This window comes from Eschrichtius robustus, chromosome 1 (assembly GCF_028021215.1).
Source record: "Eschrichtius robustus isolate mEscRob2 chromosome 1, mEscRob2.pri, whole genome shotgun sequence".
Taxonomy (NCBI): domain Eukaryota; kingdom Metazoa; phylum Chordata; class Mammalia; order Artiodactyla; family Eschrichtiidae; genus Eschrichtius; species Eschrichtius robustus.
Window position 1 is genome coordinate 164463318 of NC_090824.1, and position 19375 is coordinate 164482692.

At 49.7% G+C, this 19375-nt stretch overlaps 2 protein-coding genes across 4 annotated transcripts in view; one reads left to right on the forward strand and one right to left on the reverse strand.

Annotated features, from left to right (window-relative positions):
* The window catches only part of HOMER2 (homer scaffold protein 2), a 96617-nt gene that overhangs the window by 66551 nt on the left and 10691 nt on the right, over window positions 1–19375 (reverse strand). The window lies entirely within an intron of this gene.
* On the forward strand, window positions 10224–10455 carry LOC137761040 (small ribosomal subunit protein eS27-like). Its single transcript, XM_068537946.1, has one exon. The coding sequence runs from the start codon at window positions 10300–10302 to the stop codon at window positions 10453–10455; it is 156 nt and encodes a 51-aa protein (XP_068394047.1). The 5' UTR covers window positions 10224–10299.

Here is a 19375-nt window from a genome sequence, read left to right on the forward strand (position 1 = left end):
CACCCAAGGACATTGCACACGACACCAAAGACACACACGGGAAGGCACAAGCAGAGAGGATCTGCCCCCGTGGGGAGAGCAACAAGTCCCAGCACCACGTAAGGCAGAAGTGACATGTTTAGCAGTTAACATTATGAGGCTGAAACACTGTATGTCTTAAGGGAAGGAAGCCTAGTAAATAAAAATAAATCCCTTGTCCTAGAGCCACCGTGAGTTTACTCTGACATGCAGAAATAATGCACCTCTCTCCAGCCTTTTATTTGCTGCAGTCCCACACACACAGTAGGTCCAAAATATTTGCTGAACTAAATGATTTGGCTTCGATGTAATGTGGAAAGTATATCGGATGTGCCCAACAAAGCAAAAATTCCTTTCTATTATTACCCACAATGTCAAGGGCAAATGTGTAACCAGCTCATCTGGTCCAAGAGCTCAGGTGTGGGGGCCCCAAAGCAGGCCTCCTTCAGTTCCGGAGAGCGTCCCTGGGACAGCTGGCGAGGCCGGAGCTCTACAGGACTGGACCCTACATTCCATGGAGCAGCTCAGAGTCAGAGTCGTGGAGAACACCGGGGCAGTGGATTCCCAAGGACACCTGGGGCCAAGAGCAGGCAGGGCTGCTGGAACCCTGCATCCTCCAAGCATCCAGGCCCAGACCTCTATCTACACTCCTAAAAGCCCTTCAAAAACCTAACACTTGGCCCTAGGGACAGAGCACACACTGGCAGTGACACCGAGTGAGTAGAAAGCCAGCACCTAAGGGTGCAGACCTGAGGGCTCAGGTACGGCAGTCAGAGGTCTTTGCCAGGGATCCTCGATCTGGTTGGGACAGTGCCCAAAAGCCATGGGACAGGACATCACAGTGCTCAGATTCCCCTCCCACTGGGGGCTCATTTCCATGTTCTACTTGAATATCAGGCCCCACCTTAGCAGGGGTGCTGGGTGATCCACAGGGGCTTACGTGCTTGTTCCCAAGTTCTTCTCCATGGAGGTTTCCATACGCTCACTTCCACAGCTTTAAGAACCATCTCCTCGTGATGAGGCCGAGACGTCTGCCTACAGCCCAGGTGTCTCTCCTGAACGTGGCGCCCACACCCCACCTCCCTGCAGCCCTATTTCAGGTGCTCCCACCTTCGGCTCTGTCGGCACGGCAGAACCCCGAGGAGTCTCATGCCAGCACACAGCAGGAACATCTCTGGCTTCTGTCCGCTCCCCTGCAGCTCAGGCCCTTAACCTTCTTCCTAGCAGCGTCCTCCAATGGGCCACAGGTGTGCTGAGCCATGAGTCTGCACGGCACAGAACTCGGAGGGCATCCATCCATCGCGGTGTGGCTCATCAAAGCTCTGCCCACTGACTCTGTCAATTGCCTGGCAGAAAGCAGGCATCTGGAAGGTGTCTTGAGAAAGAAGTGGCTTTTTTCTTATTTGTACAAAGATGTCACGGGGTTGGGAGGAAGGAGCTTGTTGACAAGGGGATCTCCTCAACCCTCGGATGCACAGCAGAGCCGGGGACGACTGGAGTGCCCGGGCTGGTCACTTCTGACCATGAGCAGTGTCGTCCGTTTACCCATGAGCTGTACCAATATTTTCCGTGTGTCCATGACGTTAAGAAGATTGGGCAACTCTGGCCTCGCTTACTACCACAGCCTCTCTCTGATTCTGGATCCTTTCTGTTGGCATCTAAACAAGCTCAGGTTTCTCCCGTGTGCACCACCTGTAAGGCCGCGTGCCTGCCCCACCCAACATCCCCTTCTGCCCACAGGCCACTGCTCCGGGAAGCAGGCTGCTCACCAGGAAAGGATCCAGGAGGACCAAGGCCCAGTAATGGGGACAGTCTAGGTGGGCCACGAAACCACCTCTGTCCAGAATCCCGCCATCACTCTTCTACCTGGGGCGCCTCAGGTGCATGATTACACATTACTAGTCTAACAATTCAGTTCTTCAGCTCTCCCCACAAAGAGGTTTCATGGGTCAAACTGACCTCAGACTCCAGCATTAGTTACAAAAAAAAAAAAAAAGTCAAAGAGTCAACCAGGAATTAAATGGAATGTCCAGGAAGAGTTCAGTTAATACATTACCACAATAGAGCACTATGTCACCATTTAAAAAGAGAACATTATTATGACTATATAAATACTGTTCCCTGCAGAGCCAAGAAATGTGCCAGGAATTCTATTTCCTTCTGTACAGTTCCAATGTCAAGAGCCAAATGCTCCTCAAAGGAAAAGCTCCCAGCATCCAGGTCAAAGAGAAGCTTCTCCTCTCCAGCACTCTCTCCACTGTTCAAAGCAGGTGGTATCTTAGTGTGTTTCACATTTGGATCACAACATGCTTGTGGTCATTTTTCTTTTTTGTGGCATTTTTCTATTGCCTTCTTTTTCCTATTGAGAAAAGAAACACAGCCCATCTTCCTATAACCCTTGTGGTCTTCCAGCTTCTTGTTCATTCCGAACATTTCCTGGAATCCATTCCAGTCTCTGTCCTGGAGATATTATTCTTGGAGCTGACGACTTCCAGTTCTAATTTGGACTGGGTGCTTCTGAGGCCCACTCACAGCCGTCTGTCTGGAAGTTCTTTTCTTTAGGCTCCCAGAAGGTACCAATTCTCTTTCTGCCCCTAACTGCCTCCTTCATAGGTTTCACCCTTGTTTGGCTGGTGTAGACCCTCAGAATGAGTGGGAAGTAAACTTTTAAGTCCTTGCATACCTGTAACTGCCTTTACTCTCCCCCCTGACACTTGATGAATTTGGCTAGGTGTATTTGCTTCCTAGGGCTACAAATGACCACCAACTGGGTGGCTTAAAACAACAGGATTATTCTCTCACAGTGTGGAGGCCAGAAGTCCGAAATCAGTTTCACTGGGCTAAAACCAAGGTGTCAGGAAGGTCAAGCTCCCTCCAAAGGCTTGAGGGGAGAATCCGACTCCTGGCCTTTTCTATCTTCTAGGGTTGCATTCCTTGACCTCTCCCTCCATCTTCAAATCTCTCTCTGCTGAGGTCTTCATGTCCCCATCTCTCTTCTGTATCTGTGTATAGTAAAATCTCCTTAGGCCTCTCTCTCATAAGGACACGTGTGATTGCATCAGGGCCCACCAGGATAATCCACCATAATCTCCTCATCTCAAGATCCTCCCCTTAATCACATCTACAGACCCTTTTTTTACCTTATAAGGTAACACAGGTTCCAGAGATTAGGGCCTGATATTTATAGGGGACATTTTTCAGTCTACTCTGCAGGATATAAAAATTTTTTCCAATGGTTAAAAAATTATTTTCCCTCGGTGTCTTGAAGGTCTGGCTTTACCATTGATTGTCTTTCATCCATGTTATCTGATTAGACGTTTATTTTGCTGGCTCTTCCTCTTCCTGATTCCTCAGCGTGACAGCACTCCTCGTTCCCTCCCTAGCTAATCTGAGTAGGTACCATGGCTTCAAACACCATCCATTGACCCCAGATCCACGCCGGATGAAGGAAGGCTTTGTTCTAGAAGGCCAGTACCCACACCCCCAGCCTTGACTCCGCCAACGAAGTTCACCTGTCCTCATTTTCCCCTGAGACCTTTCATTAAAGTCCCAGCTTTCAGCACCACGTCTCATTCCTACCCTGGGATGGACCTGCAGGCTTAGTTGAGAGGCTCTCTGGGGTTCTGCAGGGCAGACTGGCCCGCTCCACTCGGGCCCACTGGGCTCTGGGCTCCTCTGCTACATTTCTGATGTGGCCATACCTCCACCTGCTTTCTATCGTCCAGAAATTTGTTGCAATCTCTCAGCTGCTGCTGATTCCCTCCCATTCACTTTGCTGTCATAGGATTATACTTTTAATAATCTCTTTATTATCATTTTAATGGGTTCTGGGGTGGAAGGGGAGACAGAGGCACATGCGCTGAATCCTTCATCTTGAACTCTACGTTAATCTCATTAACTTTTCAGTTATAACTTGCATATGCCGCAAAGATAACAGACGTTCTATTCTAAGCCCCTTGTCCGTGGGCTCCCATTGGTGGGAAGTGGGGGTGGGGACGGCAGGTTTCAGGTTCACATCCCAGCTTGTCACCTCCCACCCACCTCCGACACACACAGACCCTCCTTGTCTGAGCACTGCTGCTCCTGACACAGATCTGCCAGTGCGAGTTATGGGACTGGCAAACTGCATGCGGCTTTCCTCTTTCCAGGATTTTTTTTTAAAAGCAAATTACTTCTGTGGCCTTCCCTATAAGGCCAGAATACAGGCACTGGGACATGAAATGAAGAGAAAAGACAATGTTAAATGGGGAACATCTTTTGCAGGTTCCATCAGCCCAAGAGAACCTTTTCACTCAAAAGCGAAGCCTGCATGACACATCCCTGCCTTACCAAGGCTCAAGTTTAAAAATAAACACGGGCATTTGAAGGAGCACAAAAATAATTTGTGCCCGAGGCTCCACAGAACCCCATGGCACCAGGTGTATGCTGACCCCGCAGGAGCTGAGACAGGCCACGTTCAATAGAAAGTCAGCCCTTTTGGACCTCAAACAAGCGATACACGAGTAAAGGGAGCCTTTTTGTGCTGGATTCCCTTGTACTACACAGCGTCAACTGCACCCCATTCAGACCAAACACGGGAGTCTGCTCTGTCTAGCTATTCATACAAGGACTGTGAAGGCAGCCCCCATCCCCAGGCCCGGAGCCCAAATCCAAGACCTCACCCAGCCTTTGTCTCCTCCTCCCTATCAATCCCTGTACCAACGTACAGGACTAACAAAACAGAAGTTCCTGCTCATCCATACCTGTGCCTTCAGAGGAGCTGTGCCTTCCCCCTGGAATGCCCCCTTGTTCACGGCCACCCCCCACTTAGCCCACCCCCACTGGTCAGAATCCTACCATCTTTCAAGACAAAGTGCAATTTGGTCACCTCTTCCAGAGGCACCTGGGTCCACCACCAGACCGGATTCTCTCTCTGGAGCCTAGCTTTCTGTGTCTCCTCTGTGGCCCTCATATTATTCTGCCTTGTCTTTGGGTAGCTATAGGTGTGCTGTACCCCCCAAATTGGACTGTAAGCCCCCTTGGGCAGGAATCAGGTCTTCATTTCCAGAGCCCCTGCAGCACCTTGATAGAGGAAGTGCTTGAAGTTGTGGCCAGAGCTTTGAGTGAACCCAAGTCACAGAGGGCCCAGAGGGACTAGCTCCTGGCTGGTGTGACCCTGTGAAATTCCACAGGGCAAGCAAGCAGACCTTTGTTTGACAGCAGTGGGAACCCCTCTCTACAGCAGAACTGCTAGGTAATGTTTTCCTTCCAGGCACACACACACACAAGCACACATACACACGTGTATGCACACATACACACACAGAGGCATGCAGAGATATATTGACCCTCTCAGCTCCAGGCTGCAACAGGACAGCTGGAGGCCCAGCTTATGGCTTCCACCAGCAACTCCTCCCTTTACTCCAGGTGCTGCACAAATGACCTTTCCCAATGCACTCTGCCTGGCCTGAAAGCACAGCTCTACTGGGGTGAGCTTAAGGGCCAGGACTACATTTTATGTGCCATGTCACAGCCAGAGCCTGGCACCCAGAAAACATGTCTTAACAAAGTGGTGAGGGAATTCCCTGGCAGTCCAGGGGTTAAGATTTGGCACTTTCACTGCCGTGGCCCAGGGTCCATCCCTGGTCGGGGAACTAAGATCCTGCAAGCTGCATGGCGCAGCCAAAAAACAAAACAAAAAAAACAAAGGGGTGAGAGAGAAGGGTGCACAGAGAGAACAAAAGTGTCCGAGCAAACGGTCAGTCAAGTTCCATTTACACTTCGTTAGGTTTGGAAGGAAATGTACAGAGCATTGGTAAGTCTTCAGTAGACAGAAATAAGTGACTATTAGAAGAATGACATGTTTTCCTATCACACTGTGCTCTGGTTATGATGAATCAGATGGGGGCTATTTATCATACTGGATTTTCTACAGGTTCTTCTCCCTTTTGGAAAAGGTCTGACACTCGACTTTTAGCAGACCCAGGCAGCTAGCAGGTGTCCAGACAGTTGGGGCCTACGTGTGCCCAGAACAGCCCGTGCTCCTTCCCATATACCAAGGACACACTGCCCGTCCCCTCCAAAGGCCCAGATGGCCTGTGTGTAGACTTCTCCCCACTTTCTTTTCATCTCCTCCAAGTGCTCTGCATCAAGCTTTCATCCTCAAATTCACGGGTTTCCATGCACATTCACATCTGCAGCGCAATTCGTGTGCCTCTCCTAAGGCATCTGGTTTTTAAATAGGAAATACCTTTCCATGTCCTACAGCAATGCTAAGATCCACTCACCAGATCTTGGCAGTACCTTGGAAAAGGTATTTCCTAGAGGTCCTGGCATGTATTGATCATCTGTCGGTGTCTGGCATCATGCTGGGCGCTGACATACGTAGCTCACCTCATTTTCCCAACAACTTTGAGAATCAGTGTCTCTGTCTTCATTTTACAGAGGAAAACAGGGGGAAAAGATTAAGTAAGGCACCCAAGGGCACACAAAGTTATCAGGCGGGAGTCACCTGGGTCACCTAAACCCAACACACCCCTCAGTCTCCCTTCCCACTTGTTCCATGAGGCCCCACACCTGTGTTCCCTGACCCTCCTCCCCAGGCTGCCTCCCCTGCCACCATGTTCGGGCAGAAGCCCTCCTGAGGACCTCAGCGGGTCTCTGGGCAAACAGGTTCATCCTTATCCATCTCTCACCAAGGCTGTCATCCCAGGCCTTAAGGAATGATCCAGAAATCCAAATCCTGCTCACCAGCAGCAACCCCACAGTCCTTCCCAAAGTCTCCACAGTCAGGAGAAAACCCAGAAAATACCTCCTGAGTTCCCCAAACCTTCAGGTTCCTGCCCAAAGGCTCACAACTCCTAAAGGTGCCCCTGGGGCCTATCTGGACCATGTTGATGAACCACCCACCAGGCAGTAAGATGGGGCAGCAGGCAGCAGCTGGCCCACCTGGTGCTTCAACAGCTGGCCTCCGGGGTGGCCACAGAGAATCTCCATCTGGCCCACCTGGGTCTCTATGCAGCCACCAGTCACCCAAACAGGTCTCCTCCTACTGCAGCACTAAACAACTAACTCAGGAAACCCCCTTTTCTCTCCAGCTCCTTGTCCACACTCACCCCTGGTTTGTGAGGCAGGCCTCCTCCTGACCATTACAGAGTTCGTGCTCCCTACTGACCTTTTCTGGACCACATCTACCCACCCACCACCCTCTCAAACAGCACTTCCTCTGGGAAGCTAAGATTCTGCATCCAATTTCTTTTTTTTAAATTTTTTTAAAGATTTTTTTTTTATGTAGACCATTTTTAAAGTCTTTATTGAATCTGTTACAATATTGCTTTTTTTTTTATGTTTTGGTTTTTTGGCCACGCGGCATGTGGGATCTTAGCTCCCCAACCGGGGATGGAACCCGCACTCTCGCACTGGAAGGTGAAGTCTTAACCACTGGACTGCCAGGGAAGTCCCTCCACCCAATTCCAATGTGTGGGTTTTCCCCAAGCAACTCTCTGAGACACCAAGCTGGGTGTCTTACAATCCAACTCAATTCTGACACCATCCACCTGAAGAGAGGGTCAGATCCCACGGGTCACAGGTTCAGTCCCACAAGACCCCCTCCCGCCCCCACTTCGTATGTCAATCACAAGTCCAGTTACCACCTGTGCTTCTCACCAGCTGGTGACAGATTCAAGGTCTCAACAGTTTGATTCATTTGCTAGAGCAGTTCACAGAATTCAGAGAAACATTTTACTCACTAGATCACTGGTTTATTATGAAAGGATATAACTCAGGAACAGCCAGATGGAAGAGACACATAGAGCAAGGTATAGAAAAAGGACTCAGAATGTCCCTGCTCCCTCTGAGTGCCACACGCCCCAAATGCCCTCGTGTTCACCAACCTGGAAGCTCTCTGAACCCTGCCCTTTTGGGTTTTTATGGAGGTTTCGTTACAGAGGCATGATTGATGACATCATTGGCGATTGATTCAACCTCCAGTCCCTCTCCCCTCCCCAGAGGTGGGGGAGGGTGGCTGAAAGTTCCAACCCTCTAATCATGTGGTTGGATCCCCCACCCCATCCTCAGGTGCTTTCCAAGTCACCTCATTAACATAACAAGACGCCTTTAAGGCTCTCTTCACAGGAAATTCCAAGGGTTTGAGGAGCTCTGTGCCAGGAACAAGACGAAGACCAAATATATATTTATTATAAATTATCACAGAAGCCTTCCCCAGCCTCTCCCTTCCAGGCCAGACACCCCTACCATCTGCCCTCGCGACACCCTGTACCTCTCCTGCACAGCACAGCTGGATGACCAGGCTCCTCACCACCACTTCCCTCCTCCCTCAAAGTCCCCGGTCTTCAATCTCTTGTCATCAGACTCTGTCATCCTCTACCTCTCACTGCTGCTGTCAACCACCAGCCCCGTGTCACTCCCCATCGTTTCTTGATGATTTCAGGATCACAGGCCCTCTCTCCTACACGACTCCTGTCCTGATTCTCAGTCATTTCGACCCACACATACATGATCCTTCCAACTGGCCTCCTAACTGCTTGAACCTCCCTCAGCCTCTCCAACTCCCTGTCAAAACCTGTCATTTATCAATAACTCCAAACCCATCTATCATCTTCATTCCATGCATCCCACTCTCTGCAACTGGCACCCACTCACCCACCCCGCCCGGTTCCTACTCCCAATCACCTTTACCTGCTCTATTGCTCATGGCATTTATCACCTCTAATATGCCATAAAATTTACTTATTTGTTATAGTGTGATTTATCGTGTGACTCGTTCGAATGTAAGTGTCACAAAGGCAGGGATTCTTGTCTGGTTCACCACGTGCAGCACCTGGTATACCAGATACTCAACAAACACTTGTTGAATGAATGAATTTTACTTTTGTAATTATTCAATATCCATCTCCCCTGCTATACTGTAAGCTCTACAAGGACAGAGGCCAAATCCATCTTAGTCACCCCTGGAAGTACTCAGTAAATATTACTTAACTGAGGGAATGGAGGAGCAAAGCTCATATTGAAGAACTGCATTGCTGGGCTAACCTGCTGCTTGCAGGCTTCCACCCAGCCTGCTTGGATGCAGCTCTCTTCCCTCGGGCTGCCACCTGAATACAGGTGACCTAAATAAAGCTGTTGATTCTGAAAAACCCAAGCATGAAGCATCAGAAGCCCATAGACACGGAGATCTGAGCATAAACAGTGCTTTCTGCTGCTGCCATGCAAATATTTGATCCCATGGATGTGGGGGAAATTCATTTTACCTGTTACCAAGAATAGTTTCAGAGGCTACCTGAAAAAGTGCATTCTAAAAACAGATTACCTAGAAGACCCTCAACCATGAACTTCCTCCCAGAAAAAGACACTTAACGAGATCCTATCTAGGTTTCAGATCATAATTTCAGTCTGTGACTTCCTCTTCAAGCTGCACTCATGACTCACTAGGTTAGTTTAGCCATTCGTGGGTAAGAGATTTGCTCTAGGAAAAAAAACATATAAATAAACCAAACAATTTTTGTAAGATGCACAAACAGAACCAAATTTCACTACTTCAGACTTAGTCTGACCTCTCACCTAGGATGGAGGGGCTTGAAAACCACCCCCTTTTGTGGAGATAAAGTGCTGACAGGGAAACCAGTCCTGAAAATCACATCACTCAAGCACCTTCCAGCTCTGGTTCCTGACAGGCAGCTCCTTCTATTACAGCCAGGAGAGGCCCAGCTACAGCAAAGCTGCCAGGACATTTGGGGGAAAAATGTTCTCGTGCATCTTTCAGACAAACAATGCAGGCAATCAGCTAAAGCTTGAACCCCTGGCAAGTGTGGGCAAGATCCTGATTCACAGCCAAAAAGCAGGTGAGAGCAATGTGGGCTTTGGTGAGCTTACCACCCTGCTCTGTGTCAAGATTAATATCAATGTAACTCATCCGACATAGACCCAGGCTAACAGGTTTACTTATTGGGGACTCAGATGCCTACTACGTGATCTGAACATTGTCTTAATAGATGTGATTGCAACATACAACTCAAGAAGACTTAAGAATTAAGTCATTCTGAGAACCTCTACTGAAATCTGAGAAGAAAGAAACTGGAAGAGAGAAGGATGAGAAAAGGAAGACCAAGGACTGGGTTCGGGAGATTCAGGGCAAAATGTGTAGAAAACTCAGCTGCGTTCCAGTGGTGATGACTTCCCCACGAGAATGCACCTCTTGCAAAGGATCTCCTTCATCCCTCTCCAGAGGAGGAGAAGAGGAAACACAAGAAGAAGCGCCTGGTGCAGAGCCCCAATTCCTATTTCATGGATGTGAAATGCCCAGAATGCTATAAAATCACCACCGTCTTTAGCCATGCACAAACAGTTTTGTGCGTTGGCTGCTCTACTGTCCTCTGCCAGCCTACAGGAGGAAAAGTAAGGCTTACTGGAGGATGCTCCTTCAGACAGAGGCAGCACTAAAAGCACCCTGAATCAAGATGAATGGGAAACCATCCCAATAAACACATTCTGGATTTAAAAAAAAAAAAAGGAAAGAAAAAGAAAACTCAGCTGCATGAACAGCCATGGGTTCACATCAGACTAACTACCTGCTTATAACCCCTGCCCTTTGGAAGGTGTGCTAACAGAGCTTCCTTAAACACACCTCTTTTCTTTTAAACCTCAAGTACTTTTGAAACAAAGATTGTTTTTGTCATGGAACTGTAAAAGTCTCAGAGTCATACAATATATATAACCACCAGCCCACTCAGAGTCCTGGCTGTGTGACGTTAAACAAGTAACTTAACCTCTCTGAACTCATTTCCTTATCCATAAAACATGAAGCTTAAATGAAATAATGCCTATAGATAATCAACAAATATTACTTTCCTTCCTCCTGGCAGAACTCAATCTTCTACAGAATCCAAGTAAGACACCAAAATGACCGTCTGGCATGACCTATGTCTGTCCAGCACACCATTCTGTGGCCTCACAGATAAAGAACCTGTGTAAGTACAGAACAGGAAGATAGCTGGGAAATAATCAGCCAGTTCTGAGATGCCACCATGGCTCCTGAGGGGAGGGTCATCTGCCAGAAGACAAAGTAGCCTCCTCTTCCCTGCAGAGTCTCCAGAAATCTCCACCAAGTACATATAGAAACCAGTGCCAATACTACAGTGGTTGGGAGGATGCAGATGTGGCCTGAGGCCATGGTTGTCTCACGTGCGCAGTCACGTGGCAGTGAAGGGACAAATAAGACCAACTAAGAATTCACTGGGCTGATACAAACAGCTGATGGATGCAGCCTCTCAGGGGAAAACTTGCATTATATCACATGACACCTTCAGCCGCTTTCGTGACATTTCCAGGGCTGTGCCAATTTTGCCGGCTGCTTGCAAGGCTGCTTCCCTTTCTCTACGAGGAGAACCTCCTCGGGCACCCAGCCAAGCTCTCCCCCTGAGAGGCTCCCAGAGGTACAGTATGACCAGGCCTGGGCCACACTGCCATGCTCGGTGTACTCTACTTAATTATTTAGGGAATAAGGCATTGTTTCCTTTGTGGGCAAAGCTTTCAGAATATTTAAAATTCACGGGAGAAGACAAGGAGTGGCTTTTTTTTAGCTCCCTCCTTTGAAGTAAGGGATATGGCTTTCAATCGGGTTGTGGGAGTCCAATTCCAATTTTCCAGAATATTCCATCCTTGGTGAAACATGCCTGCTTTACAAAAAGAACAAACAAAAAAAAATAGAGAAGAAAAAAAAGGGAGGAAGCCCTGACAAAGGCCAAGCTTGATTAATCATCAGTTTTGTCCCATGGGAGTCACTTTCAAATTTAGCGGATCAGATTCTGTTGGTGCCAAAGTCAGGTAGGAGCCCAGCTATTGCTTGGGAACACGCTGGTTGCAGGGAGGTACGGGGCCCCCCTAAGACAGCAAGCTCTGCTCAACCTCAGGTCCAATTCAGTGCTCGTCTCACCCAACTCCACATCCTGGAAGAGATGCCACGGGCCATCGAGGTGGGCACCTGAGGGCCCACAGAGGTGGGCTCACAGCCCCGGATGAGACATGGGGAAGGGCTAGGCACACCCCAAGGCAATGCCCAAGGAACACGTCCCCACACCACAGATGGGTCACCTGAGGCCCCAGGATGGGTGGAGGGCCCACTCCCTAAAAGGACAGTTAATGCACTGTCTCCAAAAAGGCAGGCAGGTTTCCAGGGGGCCTCTGCACCCCAGAGCCGCATACCTGAGCACCTGCAGGGGGTTCATCTCTCCCAGCAAAGCTCAGCCCACAACACGGTCTTCCTGAGGATGAGGAAAACCTGGCAATGCCCAGAGTTGTGTGCTCCTCAGAACAAGAAGGTTTGGACGAAGCTTTTGCAGCCGTCACAGGCCACCTCCTTCTGTCCCTGCCCTGTGTATATACCCAACCTGTAACAGGTGCCCTCAGGCTCCCTCAGACACCCACCCGGCTGCCTGTGCCTCCCTCCCACTGGTTGGAGTTCCCCCAGACTTGTCCACAAGAGCAAATCCCCCTCCTCCAAATGGCAGTGCTCACCTACATGGAAACAGCTCTCTCCTCCCCCTACCTCTTGGCCCATGTTCTCCCCTCTCTAAGCTGAACATGCCCAAACCCTTTAAACAAGTGGTTCTAATCTCTTTTTGAGTCAAGGACCCCTTTGAAAATCTGATAAAAAACTATGGCAAAAAACCACAAAAAACTATGGCCATCCTCCCTAGAAAAGCACATGCACATATACAACGCTCCATACAGTTTGTGGGGAGGGGTGTTCACAGACCCCTGAACTGCATATAGGGACTTCATTTTAAGAAAACTTCCTTCAAATCATCCTAAGGAAACATGTGGCCAGACTCCTCCTGCTCTGCTCTCCCTCCTAAATTGGATGAACTCTGACACCCAGAACCAAATACAACATTCTAGATGCAGAGTGAAGCAGACCCATCACCTCTATTATAGCTATTTTCATACTTCGACTGAGGTCTTCAAAGTTTTAGCCAGCCTTCGAGACAACCACACCACCTGGGCGGACTCACATGGAACTCACCATCAACTCAAAATCCCCAAGTCTTTCACATGCTCGGGAAGATCTGCCCCACTTCCCACCCCTTTACCTCGGGGAGAGCCAGGAGGCCACACCCTCTGAGTCACCCAGCATCATCCAGCCTCCCGGTCCTCCCTGCTCTGTTCATCCCCAAATCAGAGCCAGTCCTTCGCTCCTCCCTACACTCTCAAATCCTCTGTGGCCTCACTGAGGTCCTTGAAATCAGCGGGCACCAGCTGTCCAGCCAGAATATTCCCTTCACCTTCATGCCTTAACAGACACTAGGCTGGTCCCTGAGGATAGCACTCCCCACACCACGCACAGCCCGTCCGTTCCTCTCGCCTCCCACAAAAGCAGAACACAAGGGGGGACGGGCGATTGGTGTCCTTGTGGCCCCCCCCAGCACGTGGCTCTCTCTGAGCCCCTGAAGGCGAGGCCATTCCAGCCACTTGCCTCCCCTCCCCACCCTCACCAGCCTCCAGGTGTTTCCGGTCATTGATCGGGGGCTTCAGCTCCGAGCCCAGCTGCTTCTTCCAGCCACCTCCTGTCACCACCACCATCCATGAGGATAGCCCCCAGCACCCTGGACTCAGCCCCTTGACCTCCGCCAGTCCAACGCCTTCTTCCCCATGCCCTTCAGTGACTTCCCTTCCTTCCTTGAATGGCCCATACCCTTCCCACGGGCTATCACTGTTCCCAACCCCGTGGGAATACCCTGCCTCTCAGCCTGATGCGTCCTGCCATCCGCCTCCCGTGCCCACACCCAAGCAACCGGGCAACATCACAAAATTGGGTGGACATGTTTCACTTTAAAGGCATGTTCTCAGACCTCAAACTGTCGCTCTGCAATGGCCCACAAAGCCTGGGTTTCTCTGGGAGGCTTACCACCTGCTCCCAATTTCACACCTTTTTCTTCTCCTCAAACTTCCCACACCCGGTCCTCCACCCTTTTTTTTTAAATAAATTTATTTATTTATTTATTTATTTTGGCTGCGTTGGGTCTTCGTTGCTGCGCGCGGGCTTTCTCTAGTTGCGGCGAGCAGAGGCTACTCATTGCAGTGGCTTCTCTTGTTGCAGAGCACGGGCTCTAGGCGCGCAGGCTTCAGCAGTTGTGGCTCGCGGGCTCTAGAGCACAGGCTCAGTAGTTGTGGCGCACTGGCTTAGTTGCTCCGCGGCAGGTGGGATCTTCCCAGACCAGGGCTTGAACCCACATCCCCTGCATTGGCAGGTGGATTCTTAACCACTGCACCACCAGGGAAGCCCCTCCCCCTTGCTGTGAGCTGATGACCCTGTCTCAAACATCATGGAGAAAACAGGAGGCTTGGACTGGAACTCATGCGTCTTCCACCCCACCCAGACCTGCCTCTATCTGCTCCCACTGTGGCCTCCTTCCCTCCTTTCCAGGAGAGGGTGCCTCCCTCTCCCCGCTCCAAGGGACAATTCTTCCCCTGATGCCCTGAACCCCATGCCTGTCATCTTCTCAAGGCCTGGGCTGCTCTGTCACCCCGCTTCTCTTGGGCAGCATTCCCGCCAGCACTGCGCATGCTGGAGTTCTCCTATCTTAAATACCTTCTCCCTTTACCCACAGCCTCTCATGTTGTCTTATTCCTCTGCTCCCTAAACAGTCAACTTCTTGAAAAAGTGGTCCACGCATCCCCCACGCAACCCCTGTTCCAGCCTCCCATTCAACTTCCAGCCCACCTGGTGTCCGACCCCACCTCGTCATTGACTGGGCTGAGGTCAGGGCCACCAGAGGCCACCATGCCACCCAGTCCCAGGCCACTTCTCAGCAGCGCTTGACACTGACGCCCAAGCCCTCCTCCTGGAGACACGGCCCCAGTTCCTACTCCCTCCCCGGGGGTTCCTCCTCTGTCTTCCTTGCTGGCTCCTCCTCTTCTACCGGCCCCTCAACAGTGGGTGTTCCTGAGCCCTCTCCCCTTCTGCCTACCCTCCCGATCCATCGTGACCTCATGCAATCTACCTCCAGTCTGACCTCCGCTGAGCCCAAGCTGCATACAACCCACTGCCTTCTGCCCAGCTCCACTCACCACCTCTGGCTTAACATGATGCAGTTACTTGACCTTGACTCACCCACTCCACACCTAACCTGCTCCTCCTGTAGGCTTCCCTACACCTACTATTTGCTTAACCCCCAAACCAAATGGGTCCTCTTTATTTCCTCCCTCTCCCTTATCCTTACCCCATATCCAATCCCTCTGAAAGTTCTCCAAACCATCTGTGGAATCTGCCCACTTCACTCCCTCCCCTCTGCAACCTTAGGCTCAGCCAGCATCCTCTTTGAACTGGAACCCAGGAACCCTGTCACTTCTTCTTGCTCAGGGCTCATCCTCTTCCATCCATTCTCCACAGAGCACCAGAAAAGTCTTCTTAAAAATTAGGAAGGGCTGCGTGGCAGGCCTATTAAAACCCTTCAGTCTTGGACTTCCCTGGCGGTCCAGTGGTTGAGATTCCGTGCTTCCAATACAGTGGGTGCAGATTTGATCCCTGGTTGGGGAACTAAGATCCCACACACCACGCAGCGTGGCCAAAAAAAAATTTTTTTAAAAACCTTCAGTCTTATCCAATCTCATGGCATCTCAAATAAAAACCACAGGCCATGCCACAGCCTATGAGGTCCCATCCACCTTCATCCCTTCCTACTTCTCTCCAACCTCAGACTGGGCGCCCTCCCCTCACTTGCTGCCAGCCAGCCCCACAGGTCTGATTTCAATTTCTCAAACATTCTGGGCAGCTCCTTCCCACGCCGGGTCTTCACACCTGCTCCTCCACCTAGAATGGGCTGCTCCTGTTCTTCACGTGATGTATAGCAGCTTAAATGTCACCTCTTCAGAGGCAGCTCATAAACATACATTCTAAAGTCAGTCTCAGCCCTTGCTTCTCTCTCTCATGGCACTGAGCATGACTTGCAGTTACTTTATTTGTGGATGCTTTTAAGAGGTTTTTTTGTTGTTGTTGGGGGGAGGCGAGGGCTGGGAGTAGGCAGAGACAGGCAGAATCTGTCTCCCTCACTAGAATGTAAATTTCATGGGAATAAGAGGAACCATGTCTGATTTAAATCATTAAATGTTAAAATGATAATATTTTGGATATATGTGTTTAAAATACATTAAAATTTATTTCACCTGTTTCTTTTGCCTTTTTTTTAAATGGACAATAGAACATGTAAAATTACATATGTGGCCTTCATATTTCTATTGGACTGTGCTGGTCCAATTGGCAAGGGTTGGGGGGAAGCAGATTATGATATTATGTTGATATAACATTGTATTATAGGGACTTCCCTGGCGGTCCAGTAGATAAGACTCTGTGCTTCCAATGCAGGGGGCGCAGGTGTGATCCCTGGTCAGGGAACTAAGATCCCGCATGCCACAAGGCGCAGCCAAAAACAAACAAACAAACAAAAAAACCCATTGTCTTATAATCAAATGTTTTATGTGATAAACAGTACAGAGGGGCATGGGCCAAGTATTCAGGTACACAGAAGACAGGTAGGTCAGGCTAGGTTAGAGCAGGCTTGAAACGTCAAACTAAAGAAGATGAAGTCATGAATCATTTCTACTTAGCTGGGCGCCCTGTGAATTGACCCATAGTCTAGATATTCTTGTCTGCATAAGACTCAGTGTTCCCATGCCTTCCCTTCCCCTTCTCATACTTAGAGAATCAGACTCATCAAAAGAAATGAGGTTTTGTTATGGTCTGGTTTTTCTTACCATCTCAGCTTTGGGCCACTGCAAGACTCAGAGTGAGGTCAAGGAGACAGCGCTGTGCAGAAGCACTCAGTCCATCTTCCATGGGACACGCCCTACATCAGATGGTGGGGGAGAGGGCACAGATAAGCCACCCCCACCCTGCCTCTGCCCTCAGGTGTCGAGCTGACCCTCCGGGTCACCACATTAATGTTCATTCCCTCCAAGAGATTATCTGCTCCCATGGAGCAAGGAAATCCACTTCTCACAGAGGTTAATAAACTTACAGATCTCATTACTCAAAGAGGTCATGCTGGCAAGAACTTTAATGAGTTTTTTAGAAAAGGTCTGGAAGAATTATTAACAACAGAATAGTGACTGGCTACTCAGAGACGCGAAAGCAAAAAGGGGACTGATGGGGATGAAGCAGGCTCTCCCCTCCTCCCACGCAGCATCCCCGACAGCTGCGGACAGCAAAGCACCTGGAATCCAACCAGGGTGGCCGTCTCTGACTGCCCATCATCTGGGTCTGGGACTGCTTGCCTCTGCTCCTACCCCCAGGTCTCTTGGATGTTGGTAAGTAGTCTAGCTGTGGTGACTGGCAACTTTGCAAACTCACATTCCTGAATCTCCAACTAGTCCCTCAGGTTGCTCACAAATCTGTATTTGCCCCAGCTAACTCCCTGCCCCACCCCCAACAACCAGCTGTACCAAAGCATTTCCTCTCTTCCCGATCTACCGCCTGGTTCTCAGATCAATTCCTTAGCTCACACTGAGAAGGAAAAGCCAGTTGGGACTTCCCTGGTGGCGCAGTGGTTAAGAATCCACCTGCCAAGGCAGGGGACACGGGTTCGAGGCCTGGTCCAGGAAGATCCCACATGCCGTGGAGCAACTAAGCCCTTGCACCGCAACTACTGAAGCCCACACGCTCTAGGGCCCGTGTGCCACAACTACTGAGCCCACATGCCACAACTACTGAAGCCCACGCGCCTAGAGCCCGTGCTCTGCAGCAAGAGAAGCCACCGCAATGAGAAGCCCGCGCACCGCAACGAAGAGCAGCCCCTACTCGCCGCAAATAGAGAAAGCCCGTGCATAGCAACGAAGACCCAACGCAGCCAAAAATAAATAAAATTAAAAAAAAAAAAAAAAAAAAGCCAGTAGACCCAGCTCCCTCATTCCCCTTTCCACCACAGCCTCAAAATGCCTCCATACCTGCACCCTGCCTGGTCTCTAAGGATGACCCTCCCAGCCGAAAGCTCTTGTTCTAGTTCCCTCCTGCCTCCAACCTCACTGTGCTAACCTCACTGCCTCTCATCTTTCTCTAATGCCTTCAACCTCCTCCTTTCCTTTCCCCCTCAGACTTCCAACATGCTCAACTTATGAAATAAAAATCAGCCTTCCTTCTACCCTGACTCACCCTCAAACTCACCTTCATCTTCAGCCAGACTTCTCTATTCCCCTACCACACGCTCACTCCTTAAATCACTGCGGATGGATTTATGCCTTCACACTTGGCTGAAGCTGCTCTTAAAATCCATCAGTGCCCTAACACTCCCACCCTCACAGTGGTATTTAGCAGCATGCACCTTGGGTCCCCACCCAGCTTTCTGAGGTCTTCACTCCTGTTGAGTACACCTCCCTTTTCAGCCTCCTCTCCCCTGGCTTCCGCGACACCTCTCTCCTCCAGCCTTCCTCCAATGTCATCACCTCTAAGACTCACCCACTGGCTTCTTTTCCTTCTCTTCAACTGTCATCCTTTCCCAGAGTTCCATCTTCACCTTCTTGACCCACTCTCTCCTTGGCTGATCAAATCCATCTCAGAGGTGATGGCTCTCAAATCTGTACCTCTGATTCTATCCTAATTGCTAAGTGCTAGAGCTGAATTTCTACTGATAGAGGCCACTCCATATGACCCACTACAAGTGGAAATTCACCATAATCACCCCAGACTAAACTCTCATCAATTCCCTCCCCAAAACTGCACCTCCTCTTGTGTTCCCAATCTTGGTTAATGGCACCACCATCCACTCAGCCATACAGTCTAGAAATATCCGAATTGCTGGCAACTCTGCCTCTTCCTTTCTCTCATTTCAACAATCAAGAGCCGTGGGTCCACCACCCACGTGACTCTCAGGGTGTCTCTGGCCTCCAGAAAGTGCATCTTAAGAACATGGATTCTGCTCTCAAACAGGCTTGAACTTAGTTTCCAACTCTGCCACATCCTGGCTGGGAGCTTGAACAGATTACTAATCTCTCAAGCCCAGTGTCTCCAACTATGAAAGTGAGGGTTGTTGTGAGAATTAAATGAGATATTATATAGACACACTCTGCATGGTAACTCCAACCCACTAAGTTCTCATTAAATAATAGTTTAATTTGTGGCCTAACTTAGCGACTCTATAGGAAAGACGTTCAAGCTTTCTACCTCTCACCTCCAGCAAGGTGTCTTACATATATTTTTCTATTTTATTGTATTATGTACATTCCTAGAAGCTGCCTCAGGTCTAGAACAGAACAGGGCAAGGTTTACATTACATAAGTCTGTGCCATATCTGCTTTCTGCTCTCAACATTTCTTGCCTGGACTGTGGCTAGTTCCTATGAGGTCTCTTTCCTCTAATCTCTTAACTTTCTAT

Bases quoted from the DNA above. Each gene is read 5' to 3' on its own strand.
- LOC137761040 (XM_068537946.1), top strand. From the start codon at position 10,300: ATGGATGTGAAATGCCCAGAATGCTATAAAATCACCACCGTCTTTAGC.